At 45.9% G+C, this 26,688-nt stretch overlaps 2 protein-coding genes across 5 annotated transcripts in view; one reads left to right on the top strand and one right to left on the bottom strand.

Annotated features, from left to right (window-relative positions):
* Positions 1 to 26,688, top strand: part of SYN1 (synapsin I) — an 87,130-nt gene that overhangs the window by 45,647 nt on the left and 14,795 nt on the right. For all 4 annotated transcript variants that reach the window (XM_075324537.1, XM_075324536.1, XM_075324540.1 and 1 more), the window contains exons 4-6: positions 1,485 to 1,641; positions 1,829 to 1,918; positions 26,522 to 26,584. In XM_075324537.1, coding sequence (XP_075180652.1) covers positions 1,485 to 1,641; positions 1,829 to 1,918; positions 26,522 to 26,584 — 310 coding nt within the window. The remainder of the gene's footprint in view (positions 1 to 1,484; positions 1,642 to 1,828; positions 1,919 to 26,521; positions 26,585 to 26,688) is intronic.
* Positions 9,240 to 17,184, bottom strand: TIMP1 (TIMP metallopeptidase inhibitor 1). Its single transcript, XM_075322958.1, has 6 exons — positions 17,098 to 17,184; positions 16,328 to 16,461; positions 13,504 to 13,583; positions 13,267 to 13,384; positions 13,038 to 13,159; positions 9,240 to 9,655 (listed from the first exon to the last, which is right to left on the bottom strand). Exons 2-6 carry the CDS (start codon positions 16,434 to 16,436, stop codon positions 9,437 to 9,439), a joined length of 648 nt encoding a protein of 215 aa, XP_075179073.1. The 5' UTR covers positions 16,437 to 16,461; positions 17,098 to 17,184; the 3' UTR covers positions 9,240 to 9,436.

Raw genomic sequence — 26,688 nt, 5'->3', positions numbered from 1 at the left:
AGGTGGGTACGAGGCGGCGCTCACACACGGGCGGCAGTCCTGGATCTCCTCTACATAGAGAAGAATAACAGATCACGCCGCTGCCATTGTACACGGCTCGCTGCGCACGCTGCCCCCCTGTGGAGATCACGCTGCACTGCAATAAAGAAAGCTGACATATATCAGCCTGTGCTGCAGGAAGGCGGCAGATATCCTCCACCCATCATAGCAAGCGTGTGCTGTAGCGCCACCGTGAAATACGGGCACAGTGATAGAGGATGAGACTGTTATCATGGGCACAGTGATAGAGGATGAGGCCAGTATCATGGGCACAGTGATAGAGGATGAGGCTGGTGTCATGGGCACAGTGATAGAGGATGAGGCCAGTATCATGGGCACAGTGATAGAGGATGAGGCGGGTATCATGGGCACAGTGATAGAGGATGAGGTTGGTATCATGGGCACAGTGATAGAGGATGAGGTGGGCACAGTGATAGAGGATGAGGTGGGCACAGTGATTGAGGATGAGGTGGGCACAGTGATAGAGGATGAGGCGGGTATCATGGGCACAGTGATAGAGGATGAGGTTGGTATAATGGGCACAGTGATAGAGGATGAGGCCGGTATCATGGGCACAGTGATAGAGGATGAGGTGGGCACAGTGATTGAGGATGAGGTGGGCACAGTGATAGAGGATGAGGCGGGTATCATGGGCACAGTGATAGAGGATGAGGTTGGTATAATGGGCACAGTGATAGAGGATGAGGCCGGTATCATGGGCACAGTGATGGAGGATGAGGCCGGTATCATGGGCACAGTGATAGAGGATGAGGCCGGTATCATGGGCACAGTGATAGAGGATGAGGCTGATATCGTGGGCACAGTGATAGAGGATGAGGCTGGTTTTATGGGCACAGTGATAGAGGATGAGGCTGATATAATGGGCACAGTGATAGAGGATGAGGCCGGTATCGTGGGCACAGTGATAGAGGATGAGGTTGGTATCATGGGCACAGTGATAGAGGATGAGGTGGGCACAGTGATAGAGGATGAGGCTGGTATCATGGGCACAGTGATAGAGGATGAGGTGGGCACAGTGGACCCCTGGGTGGCATCCTCGCCTCTTCTTGGATCCGTTCCTGTGTATCTGATGTTGAGCAGGTGGCATCACGTGGCCGCTGTCCCCGGGGCATGTATACTTCTCCGTGGTGCCCGCTGTGCCACCAGCCCATATATAAAGCGCTCTGGTGCACCAGCCGCATTGTGCCCGCAGCTGCAGAGCGCCACGTCTGAGCCGCATTGTGCGTGCAGCTGCAGAGCGCCACGTCTCAGCCGCAGTGCAGGGTTCTTACTACAGGGCGATGCGGCATGGCGAGCATTGTCACACTGCATTATGGCTGTAAAGAAGCCCCCCTAAGGCAGAAAACGGGCCCCCCGGCAACTCGCTAATTGCTAGTGGCGGCCATATTGACTTCCTCTTTATTAACCCTTGTCGGTTCTTCCAGGTCTCTGAAGCCGGACTTCGTCCTCATCCGTCAGCACGCATTCAGCATGGCACGCAACGGAGATTTCCGCAGCCTGGTGATCGGCCTGCAGTACGCCGGCGTGCCCAGCCTCAACTCCCTACACTCCGTGTATAACTTCTGCGACAAGCCCTGGGTGGTGAGTGTCACCGGAGCCACGTCCTGCCCTCGCGGCACGGCCACATTTCATTTTCGAGTTGTTTCACAGCAAGCTGTAAAGCAGGATGGTTGCTGGAACACTTAGCTTTGCTGACCTCTAGTGGCCACTCTGAAAACTGCACTATTTTATAATACATACAAAACAACCCTTGTCCTTTATATTTCAGTTTTCGCAGCTGGTCCGTCTGCAGAGGAAGCTGGGACCGGAGGAATTCCCTCTGATCGAGCAAACGTACTACCCCAACCACAAGGAGATGGTGAGTCACCACCGAGTAATGCTACCTGCTGGAAGCGCAACGCAGAGCGGCGCAGATCATGGCATGAAAAAAGAGCTCACTGTTTGGGGGTCTGTGTCCTGTCCTGACCCCAAAACTGCAGCAGCAATGGTCATTCTGTACCCGCCAGGTTATGTCTCCTCCACCCCGCCGGGCCGGAAACAGGTTACGTGTCATGGACGAGGTTTTGAAATCAGCACGACTGAAACCACAGATGTGAAACAGATGTCTATCTATAGCACGCCGTATTTATCCACAGGTCTACTACCTCCAGTATACATAATATCGCCACTTATGTACAAAAATATATCTACTGTAATACTGCCCCTATGTACAAGAATATAACTACTATAATACTGCCCCTATGTACAAGAATATAACTACTATAATACTGCCCCTATGTACAAGAATATAACTACTATAATACTGCCCCCTATGTACAAGAATATAACTACTATAATACTGCTCCTATGTACAAGAATATAACTACTATAATACTGCTCCCTATGTACAAGAATATAACTACTATAATACTGCCCCCTATGTTCAAGAATATAACTACTATAATACTGCTCCTATGTACAAGAATATAACTACTATAATACTGCCCCCTATGTACAAGAATATAACTACTATAATACTACCCCCTATGTTCAACAATATAACTACTATAATACTGCCCCCTATGTACAAGAATATAACTACTATAATACTGCCCCCTGTGTACAAGAATATAACTACTATAATGTACAAGAATATAACTACTATAATACTGCCCCTATGTACAGGAATATAACTACTATAATACTGCTCCTATGTACAGGAATATAACTACTATAATACTGCCCCTATGTACAGGAATATAACTACTATAATACTGCTGCTATGTACAGGAATATAACTACTATAATACTGCCCCTATGTACAAGAATATAACTACTATAATACTGCCCCTATGTACAAGAATATAACTACTATAATACTGCTCCCTATGTACAAGAATATAACTACTATAATACTGCCCCTATATACAAGAATATAACTACTATAATACTGCCCCTATATACAAGAATATAACTACTATAATACTGCCCCTATGTACAAGAATATAACTACTATAATACTGCTCCCTATGTACAATAATATAACTACTATAATACTGCTCCTATGTGCAAGAATATAGCTACTATAATACTGCCCCTATGTACAAGAATATAACTACTATAATACTGCCCCTATGTACAAGAATATAACTACTATAATACTGCCCCTATGTACAAGAATATAACTACTATAATACTGCCCCTATGTACAAGAATATAACTACTATAATACTGCCCCTATATACAAGAATATAACTACTATAATACTGCCCCCTATGTACAAGAATATAACTACTATAATACTGCCCCCTATGTACAAGAATATAACTACTATAATACTGCCCCCTATGTACAGGAATATAACTACTATAATACTGCCCCTATGTACAAGAATATAACTACTATAATACTGCTCCCTATGTACAAGAATATAACTACTATAATACTGCCCCTATATACAAGAATATAACTACTATAATACTGCCCCTATGTACAAGAATATAACTACTATAATACTGCTCCTATGTGCAAGAATATAGCTACTATAATACTGCCCCTATGTACAAGAATATAACTACTATAATACTGCCCCTATGTACAAGAATATAACTACTATAATACTGCTCCTATGTACAAGAATATAACTACTATAATACTGCTCCTATGTACAAGAATATAACTACTATAATACTACCCCCTATGTACAAGAATATAACTACTATAATACTGCCCCTATATACAAGAATATAACTACTATAATACTACCCCCTATGTACAAGAATATAACTACTATAATACTACCCCCTATGTACAAGAATATAACTACTATAATACTGCCCCTATGTACAAGAATATAACTACTATAATACTGCCTCCTATGTACAAGAATATAACTACTATAATACTGCCCCTATGTACAAGAATATAACTACTATAATGTACAAGAATATAACTACTATAATACTGCTCCTATGTACAAGAATATAACTACTATAATACTGCCCCTATATACAAGAATATAACTACTATAATACTGCCCCCTACATACAAGAATATAACTACTATAATACTGCCCCTATATACAAGAATATAACTACTATAATACTGCCCCCTATGTACAAGAATATAACTACTAAAATACTGCCCCTATGTACAAGAATATAACTACTATAATACTGCTCCTATGTACAAGAATATAACTACTATAATACTGCTCCTATGTACAAGAATATAACTACTATAATACTGCCCCCTATGTACAGGAATATAACTACTATAATACTGCCCCCTATGTACAGGAATATAACTACTATAATACTGCCCCTATGTACAAGAATATAACTACTATAATACTGCCCCTATGTACAAGAATATAACTACTATAATACTGCCCCTATGTACAAGAATATAACTACTATAATACTGCTCCTATGTACAAGAATATAACTACTATAATACTGCCCCTATGTACAAGAATATAACTACTATAATACTGCTCCTATGTACAAGAATATAACTACTATAATTCTGCCCCTATGTTCAAGAATATAACTACTATAATACTGCCCCTATGTACAAGAATATAACTACTATAATACTGCCCCTATGTACAAGAATATAACTACTATAATACCGCCCCTATGTACAAGAATATAACTACTATAATACTGCCCCTATGTACAAGAATATAGCTACTATAATACTGCCCCCTATGTACAAGAATATAACTACTATAATACTGCTCCTATGTACAAGAATATAACTACTATAATACTGCCCTCCCTATGTACAAGAATATAACTACTATAATACTGCCCCCCTATGTACAAGAATATAACTACTATAATACTGCCCCCTATATACAAGAATATAACTACTATAATACTGCCCCTATGTGCAAGAATATAACTACTATAATACTGCCCCTATATACAAGAATATAACTACTATAATACTACCCCCTATGTACAAGAATATAACTACTATAATACTACCCCCTATGTACAAGAATATAACTACTATAATACTGCCCCTATGTACAAGAATATAACTACTATAATACTGCCTCCTATGTACAAGAATATAACTACTATAATACTGCCCCTATGTACAAGAATATAACTACTATAATGTACAAGAATATAACTACTATAATACTGCTCCTATGTACAAGAATATAACTACTATAATACTGCCCCTATATACAAGAATATAACTACTATAATACTGCCCCCTACATACAAGAATATAACTACTATAATACTGCCCCTATATACAAGAATATAACTACTATAATACTGCCCCCTATGTACAAGAATATAACTACTAAAATACTGCCCCTATGTACAAGAATATAACTACTATAATACTGCTCCTATGTACAAGAATATAACTACTATAATACTGCTCCTATGTACAAGAATATAACTACTATAATACTGCCCCCTATGTACAGAAATATAACTACTATAATACTGCCCCCTATGTACAGGAATATAACTACTATAATACTGCCCCTATGTGCAAGAATATAACTACTATAATACTGCCCCTATGTACAAGAATATAACTACTATAATTCTGCCCCTATGTACAAGAATATAACTACTATAATACTGCCCCCCTATGTACAAGAATATAACTACTATAATACTGCCCCCTATATACAAGAATATAACTACTATAATACTGCCCCTATGTGCAAGAATATAACTACTATAATACTGCCCCTATGTGCAAGAATATAGCTACTATAATACTGCCCCTATGTACAAGAATATAACTACTATAATACTGCCCCTATGTACAAGAATATAACTACTATAATACTGCCCCTATGTACAAGAATATAACTACTATAATACTGCCCCTATATACAAGAATATAACTACTATAATACTGCCCCCTATGTACAGGAATATAACTACTATAATATAATATAGGAATATAACCGCTATCCTGCTGCTCTGTGTAGTACAGGTATATCACCGCTATCCTGCTGCTCTGTGTAGTACAGGTATATAACCGCTATCCTGCTGTTCTGTGTAGTACAGGTATATAACCGCTATCCTGCTGCTCTGTATAGTACAGGTATATCACCGCTATCCTGCTGCTCTGTGTAGTACAGGTATATAACCGCTATCCTGCTGCGCTGTGTAGTACGGGTATATAACCGCTATCCTGCTGCTCTGTGTAGTACGGGTATATAACCGCTATCCTGCTGCGCTGTGTAGTACGGGTATATAACCGCTATCCTGCTGCTTTGTGTAGTACAGGTATATAACCGCTATCCTGCTGCTCTGTGTAGTACAGGTATATCACCGCTATCCTGCTGCTCTGTGTAGTACAGGTATATAACCGCTATCCTGCTGTTCTGTGTAGTACAGGTATATAACCGCTATCCTGCTGCTCTGTATAGTACAGGTATATCACCGCTATCCTGCTGCGCTGTGTAGTACGGGTATATAACCGCTATCCTGCTGCTCTGTGTAGTACGGGTATATAACCGCTATCCTGCTGCGCTGTGTAGTACGGGTATATAACCGCTATCCTGCTGCGCTGTGTAGTACGGGTATATAACCGCTATCCTGCTGCTTTGTGTAGTACAGGTATATAACCGCTATCCTGCTGCTCTGTGTAGTACAGGTATATAACCGCTATCCTGCTGCTCTGTGTAGTACGGGTATATCACCGCTATACTGCTGCTCTGTGTAGTACGGGTATATCACCGCTATACTGCTGCTCTGTGTAGTACTGGTATATCACCGCTATCCTGCTGTTCTGTGTAGTACTGGTATATCACCGCTATCCTGCTGCTCTGTGTAGTACTGGTATATCACCGCTATCCTGCTGCTCTGTGTAGTACGGGTATATCACCGCTATCCTGCTGCTCTGTGTAGTACGGGTATATCACCGCTATCCTGCTGCTCTGTGTAGTACGGGTATATCACCGCTATCCTGTTGCTCTGTGTAGTACGGGTATATAACCGCTATCCTGTTGTTCTGTGTAGTACGGGTATATAACCGCTATCCTGCTGCTCTGTGTAGTACGGGTATATAACCGCTATCCTGCTGCTCTGTGTAGTACGGGTATATCACCGCTATACTGCTGCTCTGTGTAGTACGGGTATATAACCGCTATCCTGCTGCTCTGTGTAGTACGGGTATATAACCGCTATCCTGCCGCTCTGTGTAGTACAGGTATATAACTGCTATCCTGCTGCTCTGTGTAGTACAGGTATATAACCGCTATCCTGCCGCTCTGTGTAGTACAGGTATATAACCGCTATCCTGCTGCTCTGTGTAGTACAGGTATATAACCGCTATCCTGCCGCTCTGTGTAGTACAGGTATATAACCGCTATCCTGCCGCTCTGTGTAGTACAGGTATATAACCGCTATACTGCCGCTCTGTGTAGTACGGGTATATAACCGCTATCCTGCTGCTCTGTGTAGTACAGGTATATAACCGCTATCCTGCTGCTCTGTGTAGTACAGGTATATAACCGCTATCCTGCCGCTCTGTAGTACAGGTATATAACCGCTATCCTGCTGCTCTGTGTAGTACGGGTATATAACCGCTATCCTGCTGCTCTGTGTAGTACGGGTATATAACCGCTATCCTGCTGCTCTGTGTAGTACGGGTATATAACCGCTATCCTGCTGCTCTGTGTAGTACGGGTATATAACCGCTATCCTGCTGCTTTGTGTAGTACAGGTATATAACCGCTATCCTGCTGCTCTGTGTAGTACAGGTATATCACCGCTATCCTGCTGCTCTGTGTAGTACAGGTATATAACCGCTATCCTGCTGTTCTGTGTAGTACAGGTATATAACCGCTATCCTGCTGCTCTGTATAGTACAGGTATATCACCGCTATCCTGCTGCGCTGTGTAGTACGGGTATATAACCGCTATCCTGCTGCTCTGTGTAGTACGGGTATATAACCGCTATCCTGCTGCGCTGTGTAGTACGGGTATATAACCGCTATCCTGCTGCGCTGTGTAGTACGGGTATATAACCGCTATCCTGCTGCTTTGTGTAGTACAGGTATATAACCGCTATCCTGCTGCTCTGTGTAGTACAGGTATATAACCGCTATCCTGCTGCTCTGTGTAGTACGGGTATATCACCGCTATACTGCTGCTCTGTGTAGTACGGGTATATCACCGCTATACTGCTGCTCTGTGTAGTACTGGTATATCACCGCTATCCTGCTGTTCTGTGTAGTACTGGTATATCACCGCTATCCTGCTGCTCTGTGTAGTACTGGTATATCACCGCTATCCTGCTGCTCTGTGTAGTACGGGTATATCACCGCTATCCTGCTGCTCTGTGTAGTACGGGTATATCACCGCTATCCTGCTGCTCTGTGTAGTACGGGTATATCACCGCTATCCTGTTGCTCTGTGTAGTACGGGTATATAACCGCTATCCTGTTGTTCTGTGTAGTACGGGTATATAACCGCTATCCTGCTGCTCTGTGTAGTACGGGTATATAACCGCTATCCTGCTGCTCTGTGTAGTACGGGTATATCACCGCTATACTGCTGCTCTGTGTAGTACGGGTATATAACCGCTATCCTGCTGCTCTGTGTAGTACGGGTATATAACCGCTATCCTGCCGCTCTGTGTAGTACAGGTATATAACTGCTATCCTGCTGCTCTGTGTAGTACAGGTATATAACCGCTATCCTGCCGCTCTGTGTAGTACAGGTATATAACCGCTATCCTGCTGCTCTGTGTAGTACAGGTATATAACCGCTATCCTGCCGCTCTGTGTAGTACAGGTATATAACCGCTATCCTGCCGCTCTGTGTAGTACAGGTATATAACCGCTATACTGCCGCTCTGTGTAGTACGGGTATATAACCGCTATCCTGCTGCTCTGTGTAGTACAGGTATATAACCGCTATCCTGCTGCTCTGTGTAGTACAGGTATATAACCGCTATCCTGCCGCTCTGTAGTACAGGTATATAACCGCTATCCTGCTGCTCTGTGTAGTACGGGTATATAACCGCTATCCTGCTGCTCTGTGTAGTACGGGTATATAACCGCTATCCTGCTGCTCTGTGTAGTACGGGTATATAACCGCTATCCTGCTGCTCTGTGTAGTACGGGTATATAACCGCTATCCTGCTGCTTTGTGGTGGTTGGATCTCCGCGGTTGCTTTGGGATTTATGATGGAATCAGACGAGATTTTTGTATAAAAAATCCTATAAACATTTATTAGTCAGAGTCCGGTATAGGTATATAGCAGTACAGGTTGTGAGGTCAGCGCTGGTGGCTGATAGCGGAGGGCTCGGCACTGCTGGGCGGTTTTGCCCTCGGTGTTCGGTGGAGATGTCCTGTGTTGTTTCTGGGGTCAGCAGTGTTGCACGGGGGGCCGGGGCAGATCACTGGGCTTTGCTGCTGTTGCTGGCGGTGGTGGTGATGGCGGTGTACAGGCGAGACTTCAGGCTGCTCCAGGTGCACAGGTCGCTGCTCTGGAGGGTGCAGGCCAGGTTCACCGCCTGGTGGTTGGCGTATGGAGACTTTCTGCTCATCAGGGGGTCGGTCCAGAGGCACTGCAGGCCGCTGTCCACCTCGCACGGCATGCCGAAGCACTGCTTAATCTGCAAGAAATAACAGCAAGTGTGAGCAAGCAGGGCTGCAGTGTAAAGCATGGGGGCAGAATGAGCACATTTAACGAGGCAGGGAGGTTACTTCACTCTCTGATCATAGCTTTGCTCAAATGTGGCAGAACTGTCGTCACCATAGACTTCAATGGTCAGTACAGTAAGGCTGGAGCCTCTGATCACTGGTGTGCCTGAATAGAGCGCAGCTGCAGTGTAAAGTATGGGGAAAGCATAAAGCTGCAAACTGAGCCTCTGAGGAGGCAGGAAGTGGAAATCTGACTCCATAGACAATGCAGTGAAGCTGGAGCCGCCAATCATAGCCATTCCCCAATAGAGCGCAGCTGTAGTGTAAAGTATGGGGGAAAGCATAAAGCTGCAATTGGAGCATCTGATGAGACAGGAGGTGGCTTTTTGACTCCATTAGGCTTCACTAGACAATAGAGTAATACTGTAGGCTCTGATCATAATAGAGCGCAGCTGCAGTGTAAAGTATGGGGGGAAAGCAAAAAGCTGCAAACTGGGCCTCTGAGGAGGCAGGAGATGGAAATCTGACTCCATTGGGCTTCACTAGACAATAGAGAAATATTGGAGCCTCTGATCATACCTGTGCTCTAATAGAGCAAAGCCGCAGTGTAAGGAAAGGGGTAATGCTCTAATAGAGTGAAGCTGCAGTGTAAAGTATGGGGAAAGCATAACGTTGCAATTGGAGCCTGTGATGAGTCAGGAGGTGGAAATCTGACTCCATTAGGCTTCACTAGACAATATAGTAATACTGGAGCCTCTGATGAGACAGGAGATGGATATCTGACTCCATAGACTATGCAGTGAAGCTGGAGCCTCTGATCATACCTGTGCTCTAATAGAGCGCAGCTGCAGTGTAAAGTATGGGGGAAAGCATAAACCTGCAAACAGCCTCTGATGACAGGAGGTGGAAATCTGACCCCATTAGGCTTCAATAGACAATACAGTGAAGCTGGAGCCTCTGATCATAGATGTACTCTAATAGAGCAAAGCTTCAGTGTAAAGTATGGGGAAAGCATAAACCTGCAAACTGAGCCTCTGATGAGACAAGAGATGGAAATCTGACGTCAACAGACAATGCAATGAAGCTGAAGCCACTGATCACAGCCATTCCCTAATAGAGGGCAGCTGCAGTGTAAAGTATGGGGAAAGTATAAAACTGCAATTGGAGCCTCTGGTGAGACGGGGTGGATTTATGACTCCATTAGGCTTTACTAGACAATACAGTAATACTGGAGCCGCTGATCATAGCTGTGCTCTAATAGAGCGCAGCTGCAATGTAAAGCATGGGGGAAAGCATAAAGATGCAATTTGAACCTTTGATGAGACAGGCGCCGAATATCTGACTCCAATACACAATGCAGTGAAGCCACTGATCATAGCTGTACTCTAATAGAGCACAGCTGCAGTGTAAAGTATGGGGAAAGCATAACGTTGCAATTGGAGCCTCTGATGAGACAGGAGGTGGATATCTGACTCCATAGAATACGCAGTGAAGCTGGAGCCTCTGATCATAGCTGTGCTCTAATAGAGTGCAGCTGCAGTGTAAAGCATGGAGGAAAGCATAAAGCTGCAATCTGAGTCTCTGATGAGACAGGAGGTGGCTTTATGACTACATTAGGCTTCACTTGACAATACAGTAATGCTGGAGCCTCTGATCATAGCTGTACTCTAATAGAGCGCAGCTGCAGTGTAAAGTATGGGGAAAGCATAAACCTGCAAACTGAGCCTCTGATGAGACAGGAGGTGGATATCGGACTCCAATAGACAATACAGTAATGCTGGTGCCTCTGATCATAGCTGTGCTCTAATAGAGCAAAGCTGCAGTGTAAAGTATGGGGAAAGCATAAACCTGCAATCTAAGTCTCTGAGACAGGAGGTGGCTTTATGACTGCATTAGACTTCATTAGACAATACAGTAATACTATAGCCTCTGATCATAGCTGTGCTCTAATAGAGCGCAGCTGCAGTGTAAAGTATGGGGAAAGCATAAACCTGCAAACTGAGCCTCTGATGAGACAGGAGGTGGATATCGGACTCCAATAGACAATACAGTAATACTGGTGCCTCTGATCATAGCTGTGCTCTAATAGAGCAAAGCTGCAGTGTAAAGTATGGGGAAAGCATAAACCTGCAATCTAAGTCTCTGAGACAGGAGGTGGCTTTATGACTGCATTAGGCTTCATTAGACAATACAGTAATACTATAGCCTCTGATCATAGCTGTGCTCTAATAGAGCGCAGCTGCAGTGTAAAGTATGGGGGAAAGCAAAAAGCTGCAATTTGAGCCTCTGATGAGACAAGAGATGGATATCTGACGTCAACAGACAATGCAATGAAGCTGAAGCAATTGATCACAGCCATTCCCTAATAGAGGGCAGCTGCAGTGTAAAGTATGGGGAAAGTATAAAACTGCAATTGGAGCCTCTGGTGAGACGGGGTGGATTTATGACTCCATTAGGCTTTACTAGACAATACAGTAATACTGGATCCGCTGATCATAGCTGTGCTCTAATAGAGCGCAGCTGCAATGTAAAGCATGGGGGAAAGCATAAAGATGCAATTTGAACCATTGATGAGACAGGCGCCGAATATCTGACTCCAATACACAATGCAGTGAAGCCACTGATCATAGCTGTACTCTAATAGAGCACAGCTGCAGTGTAAAGTATGGGGAAAGCATAACGTTGCAATTGGAGCCTGTGATGAGACAGGAGGTGGCTTTATGACTCCATTAGGCTTCACTGGACAATACAGTAATGCTGGAGCCTCTGATGAGACAGGAGGTGGATATCTGACTCCATAGACTACGCAGTGAAGCTGGAGCCTCTGATCATAGCTGTGCTCTAATAGAGTGCAGCTGCAGTGTAAAGCATGGGGGAAAGCATAAAGCTGCAAACTGAGCCTCTGATGAGACAGGAGGTGGCTTTATGACTACATTAGGCTTCACTTGACAATACAGTAATGCTGGAGCCTCTGATCATAGCTGTACTCTAATAGAGCGCAGCTGCAGTGTAAAGTATGGGGGAAAGCATAAACCTGCAAACTGAGCCTCTGATGAGACAGGAGGTGGCTTTACGACTGCATTAGGCTTCATTAGACAATACAGTAATACTATAGCCTCTGATCATAGCTGTACTCTAATAGAGCGCAGATGCAGTGTAAAGTATGGGGAAAGCATAAAGCTACAATATAAGTCTCTGATCAGGCAGGAGGTGGATTTCTGACAGCCTCAGACTCCACAGACAATGGAGTTCAGTTGTAGTCACTGAGAGTAATGGAGCACAGCTGCAGTGTAAAGCATGGGGAAGGATAAAGCATAGTGAAATGTATCGGGGCCTGTAGATGGCAGCACTCACCTTGCAGCCGCAGTGCTTGGCGTACACATGCAGGAATCCCCTCCTCTGGCCCATGGTCAGGGTGGTCCAGGGGGCCACAAAGCTGCAGTAGGTGATGTAGACCTTGTTGTCCACCAGGGTCCCTGCGGAGAGAAATGGCAGAGGGTTAGTGCTGAGCAGGATGAGGGGGGATGATGGGGGTCGTTATACAGTGGTGGGACAGTAGGGGGCAGCGCGCGGGGATACTGACCGGCCACCAGGTACTCCTCGCTCTTGTTGGCGGCGGGGTGCTGGTAGCCGCACATACTCTCCATCTTGGGGCTGTACACAAACTGGATGTCGTCCATTTCTTTAGGAGTCTTGAAAATCTGATGATGAGGAATATGATAAGCTCTCGGCACCGCGTGCGCCAGCCCCCCGGACCCTCACAATAACTGGAGAGACTGGGGGTCTGCAGCCAGATTAGGAAATAATGAGGGGGTCTTACCTTGGTGGCTTTCACCTCGTACTCCGTCCATTGTTCCCGCTCCGCGCAGTCTTTCTGTGCAATGAACTTTGCCCGGAAAACTGCAAAAATATAAATACAGTATTAGGAAACGGGACATAACATTAGATGTATTGTGGAACTACAACTCCCAGCATGCTGCACAGGCCGCCAGAGTCTGCTGGACTGTACATCCATAGACGAATAATACGGCCATTCATCAGCATCGCAACCTGGGTGTCCATACCGCGTACTGTCAATATAGGCAGCGCCCTGTACTCAGGCGGGAGGTGAGGGGTGTGCGCTCCCATGTGTGGGTGCAGAACAACAGTGTCCCAGAGCTGCACTCACTATTCTGCTGGTGCAGTCACTGTGTACATACATTACATTACTGATCCTGAGTTACCTCCTGTATTATACTCCAGAGCTGCACTCACTATTCTGCTGGTGCAGTCACTGTGTACATACATTACATTACTGATGCTGAGTTACCTCCTGTATTATACTCCAGAGCTGCACTCACTATTCTGCTGGTGCAGTCACTGTGTACATACATTACTGATCCTGAGATACCTCCTGTATTATACTCCAGAGCTGCACTCACTATTCTGCTGGTGCAGTCACTGTGCACATACATTACATTACTGATCCTGAGTTACCTCCTGTATTATATATATACTCCAGAGCTGCACTTACTATTCTGCTGGTGCAGTCACTGTGTACATACATTACATTACTGATCCTGAGTTACCTCCTGTATTATACTCCAGAGCTGCACTTACTATTCTGCTGGTGCAGTCACTGTGTATATAGATTACATTACTGATCCTGAGTTACCTCCTGTATTATACTCCAGAGCTGCACTCACTATTCTGCTGGTGCAGTCACTGTGTACATACATTACATTACTGATCCTGAGTTACCTCCTGTATTATACTCCAGAGCTGCACTTACTATTCTGCTGGTGCAGTCACTGTGTACATACATTACATTACTGATCCTGAGTTACCTCTTGTATTATCCTCCAGAGCTGCACTTACTATTCTGCTGGTGCAGTCACTGTGTACACACATTACATTACTGATCCTGAGTTACCCCCTGTATTATACTCCAGAGCTGCACTCACTATTCTGCTGGTGCAGTCACTGTGTACACACATTACATTACTGATCCTGAGTTACCTCCTGGATTATACTCCAGAGCTGCATTCACTATTCTGCTGATGGAGTCACAATGTACATACATTACTGATCCTGAGTTACCTCTTGTATTATACCCCAGAGCTGTACTCACTATTCTGCTGGTGCAGTCACTGTGTACATACATTACATTACTGATCCCGAGTTACCTCCTGTATTATACTCCAGAGCTGTACTCACTATTCTGCTGGTGCAGTCACTGTGTACATATATTACATTACTGATCCCGAGTTACCTCCTGTATTATACTCCAGAGCTGTACTCACTATTCTGCTGGTGTAGTCACTGTGTACATACATTACATTACTGATCCTGAGTGACCTCCTCTATTATACTCCAGAGCTGCACTCACTATTCTGCTGGTGCAGTCACTGTGTACATACATTACTGATCCTGAGTTACCTCCTGTATTATACTGCAGAGCTGCACTCACTATTCTGCTGGTGCAGTCACTGTGTACATACATTACATTACTGATCCTGAGTTACCTCCTGTATTATACTCCAGAGCTGCACTCACTATTCTGCTGGTGCAATCACTGTGTACATACATTACTGATCCTGAGTTACCTCCTGTATTATCCTCCAGAGCTGTACTCACTATTCTGCTGGTGTAGTCACTGTGTACATACATTACATTACTGATCCTGAGTGACCTCCTCTATTATACTCCAGAGCTGCACTCACTATTCTGCTGGTGCAGTCACTGTGTACATACATTACTGATCCTGAGTTACCTCCTGTATTATACTGCAGAGCTGCACTCACTATTCTGCTGGTGCAGTCACTGTGTACATACATTACATTACTGATCCTGAGTTACCTCCTGTATTATACTCCAGAGCTGCACTCACTATTCTGCTGGTGCAGTCACTGTGTACATACATTACATTACTGATCCTGAGTTACCTCCTGTATTATCCTCCAGAGCTGCACTCACTATTCTGCTGGTGCAGTCACTGTGTACATACATTACTGATCCTGAGTTACCTCCTGTATTATACTGCAGAGCTGCACTCACTATTCTGCTGGTGGAGTCACTGTGTACATACATTACATTACTGATCCTGAGTTACCTCCTGTATTGTACTCCAGAGCTGTACTCACTATTCTGCTGGTGCAGTCACAATGTACATACATTACATTACTGATCCTGAGTTACCTCCTGTATTATACTGCAGAGCTGCACTCACTATTCTGCTGGTGGAGTCACTGTGTACATACATTACATTACTGATCCTGCGTTACATCCTGTATTATACTCCAGAGCTGTACTCACTATTCTGCTGGTGCAGTCACTCTGTACATACATTACTGATCCTGAGTTACCTCCTGTATTATACTGCAGAGCTGCACTCACTATTCTGCTGGTGCAGTCACTGTGTACATACATTACTGATCCTGAGTGACCTCCTGTATTATACCCCAGAGTTGTGCTCAGTATTGCCGGTGCTGGGTGGTCTCGGGGGGCTGTGTGTGTGGGGGGCAGCCGGCGGCTGTGTGATGTGGTCAGTATGTCTCTAGCCTTCTCCCGGGGATGTGAATGCCGCTCCTGTTCCCCCCGCGCTCGGTGTCCGTGCACAGTTCTCCCTATGAGAGCCCCCTTTGTGCAGCGTCTCACGTCCTTACCCACAGGTGAGTCACAGTACACCGTCTGGGGGTGGCGGGGGCCGCATGTACAGGACCAGGCCTCTTTGCTCAGGCACCCCAAAATCATCAGCGCCACCAGGGAGAACATGGTGCAGTCTGGAGTCTGTAGCGATCTGTAGAGATAGGAGGCGATGCATTAGTACATGTTTACGGGGGGCCGCGGGTGGGCCGAGGACGGTCGGGGGGCCGCACTGTGACCACGGGCAGGAAAGGGCTGGATCGTGCAGGAGGGAAGATAATGATGGTCTGTGCGGTTTGGGCAGGAAATGGGGTGACGCCTGGACGCGGCGGAGCTGCATGTTGTGCTATTTTCGGTGCTGGGAGCAGAGGGGTTAAAATAGGGGATCGGAGGAATGAGGGTCTGCGCAGGGTTCTGGCAGACGATGAGTTAAGCGGTTGTGCAGGGTCCGGTTGGATGATGGGTTGGGTTGAGGCGCAGCGATGGGTGCAGGGTTGTGCCAAAAAAGTTTGGAGCAAGTTTATAGGGAGCGCTGGTCGCCTCGCTCCTGGGCTACGGAGCAGCAGATCATGGGTTAAGTCACTGCACAGGGCACTGGCTGCCAATGGCTTATGTGGGGGAAATGAGGGGTTAACTGTCGCAGCCCTAAGTGCAAGTGGGAAGATAAAGGGTTAATCAGTGCAGGGAGTCCCAGGGTGGAAAGGGGTTAAGCCAGGCAGTGACAGCAGCGGAGGATCGGCGGGACGATGGGGCAGAGCGCGGGACGATGGGGCAGAGCGCGGCCACTTACCGGGGTCTCGGAGTCGTCAGCGGGGTCTGAAGCTCAGCTCTGCATCCCTCTCCATTCCACCTCTGGAATTTAAAGCGTCCCCGTCCCCCTCCCTCCCTCCAGCGATACGATTGGCCAAGAGCCCAGGACCAGACGCCTTCCCCATTAGTCAGAGATTTCAAAACAGGAAAAGATCATTCGGAGAGCTGGGAAATTATCCTTGTGACCTGGGCCTGGCACTCCGGGGGTAGGGTGACCCGATCGGGGGAGATTCGGGGGGCACACCGGTGGCGGGGGAGTTCACTAGAGAGGGGCGTGCACGACATGGCGCCCCCGTAACATGTGTACGGTGACCACATCAAGAGCAGGTCGGGGGGGTCTCCTGGGAAAAATCCAGAATGGGGATCCAGGCATTGGGGGGTTCATGTGACACGTCCACAACATGATAAAGGCCACGGCAAACACGGAGACGGGTACGGGTAGGCACCCAATATTCCGCAGAGTAAAAGACGTGACCGCGAGACCCCACTATATAATCTTCCCTGATGAAGACCCCCATGGACGTGTCGCATCGTAGACAATCTGCTGGATCTGCAGAAGTCTAAGGTCTACGTCCTTCAACTCCGCACATGAAGAACAATGACAAGATGGATGGTGCCCCCGAACTTAAAGGGGGTGTCCCATCTCATAGGATATGCCACGAATAATGAGTTATACCGCTGAGACCCACATTCGTCACGTCCGACTCCCCGGCGGATGCAGAGGTGTCCGCGCATGCGCAACTTTCTTCCCTTGTATGGGAGTTCTGGAAATTGTGAATGGTTGGAGACGCGCATGCACAGCTTCCCCCCCATTTCTGCCAGCGGGGACCCTCCCGGGAATGAGGCCTCATCGTGCACCTCCAGAAGTAACGAGGTGGCTGCGCATGCGCCAATCTCTCCTTATTTTTGTATTTATGATATAGTAATTTCTGAAAATCTAATGCAAGAGAAACTAGAGTCGCGCATGCGCAGAGCCCTCTTGAACTTCTGGCAGCTGGGTACCTGTGGCAGCGCGTACGTGTATCTCTATCACCTTTCATGGGCCACAAACAAATAGAGGGTTACGCATGCGCAAACCCCTCTTAGATTATTGGCAGTTGGGTACCTGCTGGCAGTGCATGCAAGGATCTCTATCACCTTTCATTGGCAACTGTCTTAATGCCAAAACAAGTAGAGGGTTGCGCATGCGCAGACCCGTCTTGAATTTTTGGCAGCTGGGTACCTGCTGGCAGTGCATGCATGGATCTCTTTATCACCTTTCAGGGGCTGCGCACAAGTAGAAGTTGAGAGTTGTGCATGCGCTGACCTCTCTTGAATTTTTGGCAGCTGGGTACCTACTGACGACGCATGCGTGGATCTCCGTCACCATTCATGGGCCGCATACAAGTAGAAGTAGAGTGTTGCGCATGCACAGACCCCTCTTTAATTTTTCGCAGCTGGGTACATGCTGGCGGCGCATGCGTAGCTCTTTTTATCATCTTTCATGGACCACGCATGCGCAGCCACATGTCTAATCCTGGAAGCAGGAGGCCCCCATCTATTAGAGAGATACAAGATGGGGCTGCGGATGTAAGAATCTTGAAGACTCGTGAGAAGATGGGACATGATGTCATAGGGGGCTGGTGCCGAAGACCCTCTATACTCAATACGCAGACCCTCTATACTCTACAGTATATACTCTGTACGCAGACCCTCTATACTCTATATACTCTATACGCAGACCCTCTATACGCAGACCCTCTATACTCTATATACTCTATACGCAGACCCTCTATATACTATATACGCAGACCCTCTATATACTCTATATTCTATACGCAGACCCTCTATACTGTATATACTCTATACGCAGACCCTCTATATGCAGACCCTCTATACTCTATATACTCTATACGCAGACCCTCTATACTCTATATACTCTATACGCAGACCCTCTATATACTCTATACGCAGACCCTCTATACTCTATATACTCTATACGCAGACCCTCTATACTCTATACGCAGACCCTCTATACTCTATACGCAGACCCTCTATACTCTATACGCAGACCCTCTATACTCTATACGCAGACCCTCTATATACTCTATACGCAGACCCTCTATACTCTATATACTCTATACGCAGACCCTCTATACTCTATATACTCTATATGCAGACCCTCTATACTCTATATACTCTATACGCAGACCCTCTATATACTCTATATACTCTATACGCAGACCCTCTATACTCTATATACTCTATACGCAGACCCTCTATATACTATATACGCAGACCCTCTATACTCTATACGCAGACCCTCTATACTCTATATACTCTATATGCAGACCCTCTATACTCTATATACTCTATACGCAGACCCTCTATACTCTATATACTCTATACGCAGACCCTCTATATACTATATACTCTATACGCAGACCCTCTATACTCTATATACTCTATACGCAGACCCTCTATATACTCTATATACTCTATACGCAGACCCTCTATACTCTATACGCAGACCCTCTATACTCTATATACTCTATACGCAGACCCTCTATACTCTATATACTCTATACGCAGACCCTCTATATACTCTATATACTCTATACGCAGACCCTCTATACTCTATATACTCTATACGCAGACCCTCTATATACTCTATACACAGACCCTCTATACTCTATATACTCTATACGCAGACCCTCTATATACTCTATATACTCTATACGCAGACCCTCTATACTCTATATACTCTATACGCAGACCCTCTATACTCTATATACTCTATACGCAGACCCTCTATACTCTATATACTCTATACGCAGACCCTCTATACTCTATACGCAGACCCTCTATACTCTATACGCAGACCCTCTATACTCTATATACTCTGTACGCAGACCCTCTATACTCTATATACTCTATACGCAGACCCTCTATACTCTATACGCAGACCCTCTATATACTATATACGCAGACCCTCTATACTCTATACGCAGACCCTCTATACTCTATATACTCTGTACGCAGACCCTCTATACTCTATATACTCTATACGCAGACCCTCTATACTCTATATACTCTATACGCAGACCCTCTATACTCTATATACTCTATACGCAGACCCTCTATACTCTATACGCAGACCCTCTATACTGTATATACTCTATACGCAGACCCTCTATATACTATATACTCTATACGCAGACCCTCTATACTCTATACGCAGACCCTCTATACTCTATATACTCTATACGCAGACCCTCTATATACTCTATATACTCTATACGCAGACCCTCTATACTCTATATACTCTATACGCAGACCCTCTATATACTCTATATACTCTATACGCAGACCCTCTATATACTCTATATACTCTATACGCAGACCCTCTATATACTCTATATACTCTATACGCAGACCCTCTATACTCTATATACTCTATACGCAGACCCTCTATACTCTATATACTCTGTACGCAGACCCTCTATACTCTATATACTCTATACGCAGACCCTCTATATTCTATATACTCTATACGCAGACCCTCTATACTCTATATACTCTATACGCAGACCCTCTATATACTCTATATACTCTATACGCAGACCCTCTATATACTCTATATACTCTATACGCAGACCCTCTATATACTCTATATACTCTATACGCAGACCCTCTATATACTTTATACGCAGACCCTCTATACTCTATATACTCTATACGCAGACCCTCTATACTCTATACGCAGACCCTCTATATACTATATACGCAGACCCTCTATACTCTATACGCAGACCCTCTATACTCTATATACTCTATACGCAGACCCTCTATATACTCTATATACTCTATACGCAGACCCTCTATATACTCTATACGCAGACCCTCTATATACTCTATATACTCTATACGCAGACCCTCTATACTCTATATACTCTATACGCAGACCCTCTATATACTCTATATACTCTATACGCAGACCCTCTATATACTCTATACGCAGACCCTCTATACTCTATACGCAGACCCTCTATACTCTATACGCAGACCCTCTATATACTATATACGCAGACCCTCTATACTCTATATACTCTGTACGCAGACCCTCTATACTCTATATGCAGACCCTCTATATACTATATACGCAGACCCTCTATACGCAGACCCTCTATACTCTATATACTCTGTACGCAGACCCTCTATACTCTATATACTCTATACGCAGACCCTCTATACTCTATATACTCTATACGCAGACCCTCTATATACTCTATATGCAGACCCTCTATACTGTATATACTCTATACACAGACCCTCTATATACTATATACTCTATACGCAGACCCTCTATACTCTATACGCAGACCCTCTATACTCTATATACTCTATACGCAGACCCTCTATATACTGTATATACTCTATACGCAGACCCTCTATACTCTATACGCAGACCCTCTATACTCTATAAACTCTATATGCAGACCCTCTATACTCTATATACTCTATACGCAGACCCTCTATACTCTATATACTCTATACGCAGACCCTCTATACTCTATACGCAGACCCTCTATACTGTATATACTCTATACGCAGACCCTCTATACTCTATATACTCTATACGCAGACTCTATATACTCTATACGCAGACCCTCTATATACTCTATATACTCTATACGCAGACCCTCTATACTCTATATACTCTATACGCAGACCCTCTATACTCTATATACTGTATACGCAGACCCTCTATACTCTATACGCAGACCCTCTATATACTCTATATACTCTATACGCAGACCCTCTATACTCTATATACTCTATATGCAGACCCTCTATACTCTATATACTCTATATGCAGACCCTCTATACTCTATATACTGTATACGCAGACCCTCTATACTCTATACACAGACCCTCAGACACCAGTCTATACTCGGGGACACGTTTCACCCTCTGCCCATACGCGAGCCCTGCGGTATCAGCCCACCTTCCCCACCTTCCTTCCCGTCCATAACTCGGGCTGACACGTCCTCCTCTGCGGCTTTTATCTTTAGCCCGCGAGCCGAAAAGCCATTCCGGCTTAATATTTGCATTGCAAATCCCCTATTGTGCCGCCGCCGTACGGTGGTAATGGGCGACAGCTGTCAGCGCGCGCCCCCCCGGCTCTCCTCCAACTGGTGCAAAAACCACAACCTCGTCAGAGCCAGAGAATGCATCGGAGGAGACGAAACCATAACCGGAGGCCACAGTAATACGGACGCTGTTACCCCCTTTTTTTGGGGTCTTTGTATCAAGGTGCAATATGACGCGTACGCTCAGCTTGGCCGCGCGTGCATTTTCACTGGATTGGATCTTTTCCTATGTTTGGAATGGGGGGGGCTGACACAGTCGGATGAGCACATTTCCATGTAACCCCCCCGCCGCCGCCGGCTTGTGTCATATACACCAGTAAATACCAGTTTACAGTAAGTTCACTGGTTTATTTTCGCAGGGCTGAGGTCATATGTGGAAGGAGAGAGTGAACTGTGCAGGACAAGTGCACGGTGACGTCGGCGGCATTCTTACCAGCAGTGCGGAGCCGGCCGTCATTTCCTGGGGTTTCCCCCTCACTATCTGCCGTCTCTGTACTGTGTGAATCCATCACCGCCGCCACCGCCGCTGATAAACGCCTCCGCGCTGGATCACACCCAACGCTCTCACAGACGCTCTCTGTCTGGACTTCACGTGTTTTCCATAATACACAAGAGCTCGTATTCACCCCACATGGCGGCCAGGCAGCCACCCAGCTTTCCCAAAACAGACCGGACAGAGGACGTGACCAAACAACTGGAAAAACGACGCCACTTTTCCATTCGAAACCTTCCCAGGACCTCTACTGTACCATTTTTTTTCCATTGTGCAGACCGCAGGACTATGATCCCCGACTCCCCACCCCACCCGCCAAGACCACGTCTGCTAAAAATAAAATACCAGGTAATGAAATAATTATAATCGGCGGGCAGGAAGCGGCCGCGCGTGGGCTTTAACCCCTCTAAACCTTCTCATTTGTACCGTATGATTTCTGACCGCAGACCCTCAGGGCTTTTGTAATCCGATTCACACAAAAGTCGAGGTGACTGTAGCACGACCCCGGGTGAAAGTGTTTACATCACGTAAGACTGGAAGCTTTCAGGAGGGAGCCTGACACTGAGCGCACACACACGTCACTGTTGGGGGTTGCATCACTCAAGTGGTTAATCTCCATCAGGAGATCAGAGCAGGATGGCGGCGAAGGAACGCCATTATCCCAAGGATTAGGTCAGGTTTGAGGAATTTAGGTGAAAGTCACGGACAAGAAGGGAAAGGAGAAGGCATGGAAGTTACGTCAACGGAGAAATCTATAGGCGGTAGCTCAAGGAGACAGAACTGCTAGTTTTGTAATGTATATCCCCTGACTCATGTGTCACGAGACGTAAGATATCCAACACCAACAAGAACCGACAACTAATGACTTCCACGGAACATCACCTGCAATCACTTGATCAGACCAGACACCCCACCCCCCGCCATTTAAGAGCAAACTCTTTAAAAGATTGGCGGGTCCCGCCATGGGTACGGACAACTGTCCTGTATTGTATGTGGCCAATCACTTGATTGGACCAGACATCATGGCAAAAAATGCACACACGTTACCTGCCGTCAAATGCTCAACCAAATACCTTTCTTTCTAAAGCCCCCTTAGATACACATGGATGCTCGTCTTGGATGAGCAGTCATATGTTTTTAAGAGGGAAAGAGAAGTAGGCCTCTGTTGTACTCCTCTGGTGGAGGCTCATCTCTCCTGCAGAAATCCAATATGCCTAAATCTTCTCTCCCCCCCCCCCCCGACATCTACTGTTTGAGAAGTAAGAGCAACCTCATTAAATAGATTGGCCGGTCCCGCCATGGGTACGAACAACTGTCCTATATTGTATGTGGCCACCTTAAAGAGTTAACTGTCTCCTTTTCTCACTTGCAATAGGGAAAGAGAAGTAGGCCTCTGCTGTAGTCCTCTAATGGAGGCTCATTTCTCCTGTAGAAATCCAATATGGCAAATTCTTATTACTCCCCCCGACATCTACTGTTTAGGAATGAAGAACAACCTAATGAAATAGATTGGCCGGTCCCGCCATGGGTACGGACAACTGTCCTATATGGTATGTGGCCACCGTAAAGACCGTCTGTTTTTCTCACTTGCAATATGCTGTAAAAAATTACAAATTGACAGTAGGGGGGCTGCTATACACTAGTTATCCAGTAAGTGGATAAGAGTTGAAGGACACCCCCAGTTGTCAATTCAATTCAGAAAGGTTGGTACAGAGCAGAACTGTAAGAAAGCAGCCTTTAGGTTTGTTGTTTCTTGAATAAAACTGGTATTGAATAAAAAGGGTTCTTAAGGAATGTATTAAAAGGGCCTTTGTCACATATTTCAAACTGCTGCCCATCTATTCGGATGTCAGGATTGGTAAACGACAACTGCCGAGATCTGTCTCAACTGACAGAGGAGCTGTATATGGAAGCCACCAGACCGGTGTGTGAGAGGAGAAGAAACAAATCTCCTCAGTCAGCCAAGGAGAAAATGTAGTTCCCCTTGTCATAGCCCTTTGTTGGTGCGTGTGCTCATGATACAGCTCTGTCAGTTGAGACACAGGTCAGGGGAGCGGTGGGTTTTTTCAGAGTCGAGTGTTGCCGTTTGAGTTATGTGACGGGGGCGATTTTCTTAAACTGCTAAGTTTACCAGACGACCAACTAATGTGTGTGTTGATAGAGATGGGTATGTCTGATATTTAGATTCTCCCTGGACTTAAGCTGTCCAGAAGCCAGCTCTGCCGCTCATCTAATATATAAAGCTGTGTGTGTGTGTGTGTGTGTATGTGTGTGTGTATGTCCGGGACGGCATCTGCACCGTCGCAGCTACAGCCACAAAATTTTGCACACTCACACGTCTGGACCCCGAGAGCATCATAGGCTATGTTTTGAGGGGAGATTTTAACCCCGCGCTTTACAGTTATTCGTCAAAAAACCTGCCTCCATTGAAGCGACTGGAGCTGGGAGCCACAGTGCAGCCAGAACTTCAGAAGAATGCGCAGCCATGCCCTTATATGGAATGTTGGCGTGTCACAATGCAGCCAGCGAAAGAGACAGACACAGACAGGGAAAGAGGCAGACACAGACAGGGAAAGAGACAGACACAAAGAGACAGACAAAGAGACAGACTGACGGAAAGAGACAGACACAGACAAAGAGACAGAGACAGACACAGGGAAATAGACAGACAGGGAAAGAGAGGGAAAGCGACAGACAGGGTAAGAGACAGACAAAGACAAGTAAAGAGACAGACAAAGAGACAGGCACAGGGAAAGAGACAGAGGGAAAGAGACAGACAGAGAAAGAGAGGAAAAGAGACAGACAGAGAAAGAGACAGACAGGGAAAGAGATTGAGACAGATGGAGAAAGAGACAGAGACAGTCAGAGACAGACAGGGAAAGAGACAGACAAAGAGAGAGAGACAGAGAGATATATACAGAGGGGGAGACAGAGAATGGGAGAGAAACAGAGAGACAGTTACTATCCCGGGAGGTTAATACATTCTATTTTGTTAACAGCAGTTATTAACCCGGGCGAAGCCAGGCAGTAGAGCTAGTATATATATATATAAAGGACTCGCTCACGCTCAGCCGACCTGAGCGTCCATGTGTATTGGGACGGTGTATGGCCACTTGAAGACTCACAGCTAATAGCGGTCACCCTTATGAATGATTCTGCCTCTGGACTGGCCCTCAGTTAGAGAACCCTGCATTCAGCCCGAGGTGGCTGATAACAGAAAACAATAGGTATCAAGTGAAGTCTCAGCACATGGTCTGTTTTTGAGCGCTCAGTTTTGGGTTAAACATCCTGGGTGTGAGGCGCACGGCATCACTGCCCTCCCCGTGACCACAAGAGAAGAGAGAGTGTAAAACCGCAGGAGCCGGACAGACGCGCGGGGAGGAGGGGGGCTGTGCCACCACCTCGCACGCTCCCTCCTCTGCCTTCCTGTGTTTCCACACTCGCTTGTGCCAGCTTACATTAAACTCCCTCACCCCTCATTACGGGCACAGATTAGGGGAAGTGCGGGGGGGGGGGGGGGACCCCAGCCGGACGTCACACGGCTCATTGTTCTGTGTGGGCGATCTCGCTCCATTGTCTTTCCAGAGTAAGACCCCCGTGGGCAGAGCTGGACCGTTTTATTCCTCCGTGGTCTCGTGGCATCACATTACACTCAATAATTTTTGTTTTTGCCCTCGTCCTGCTTTACCTGGTACAGCGGCAGATAACAGGGAGCAATAGAATGCTCAAATAAAGAGATGATGATGTGTGCAATGACCGCCGTCTGTCTTCTCTTACAGCTGACCGCCTCCAAGTTCCCGGTGGTGATCAAGATGGGCCACGCTCACTCCGGCATGGGGAAGGTGAGTGTGTGTCAGCGGGTCACCGGCCGGCCCCACATTGCACAACGTGACGTGTTCTCGTGGACCTCGGAGGTGTCACCCGCCGGTCGCCCGAGTCCTCTCCG

Source organism: Anomaloglossus baeobatrachus, chromosome 9 (assembly GCF_048569485.1).
Source record: "Anomaloglossus baeobatrachus isolate aAnoBae1 chromosome 9, aAnoBae1.hap1, whole genome shotgun sequence".
Classification (NCBI taxonomy): domain Eukaryota; kingdom Metazoa; phylum Chordata; class Amphibia; order Anura; family Aromobatidae; genus Anomaloglossus; species Anomaloglossus baeobatrachus.
This window is presented reverse-complemented; position numbering and strand designations above follow the sequence as displayed.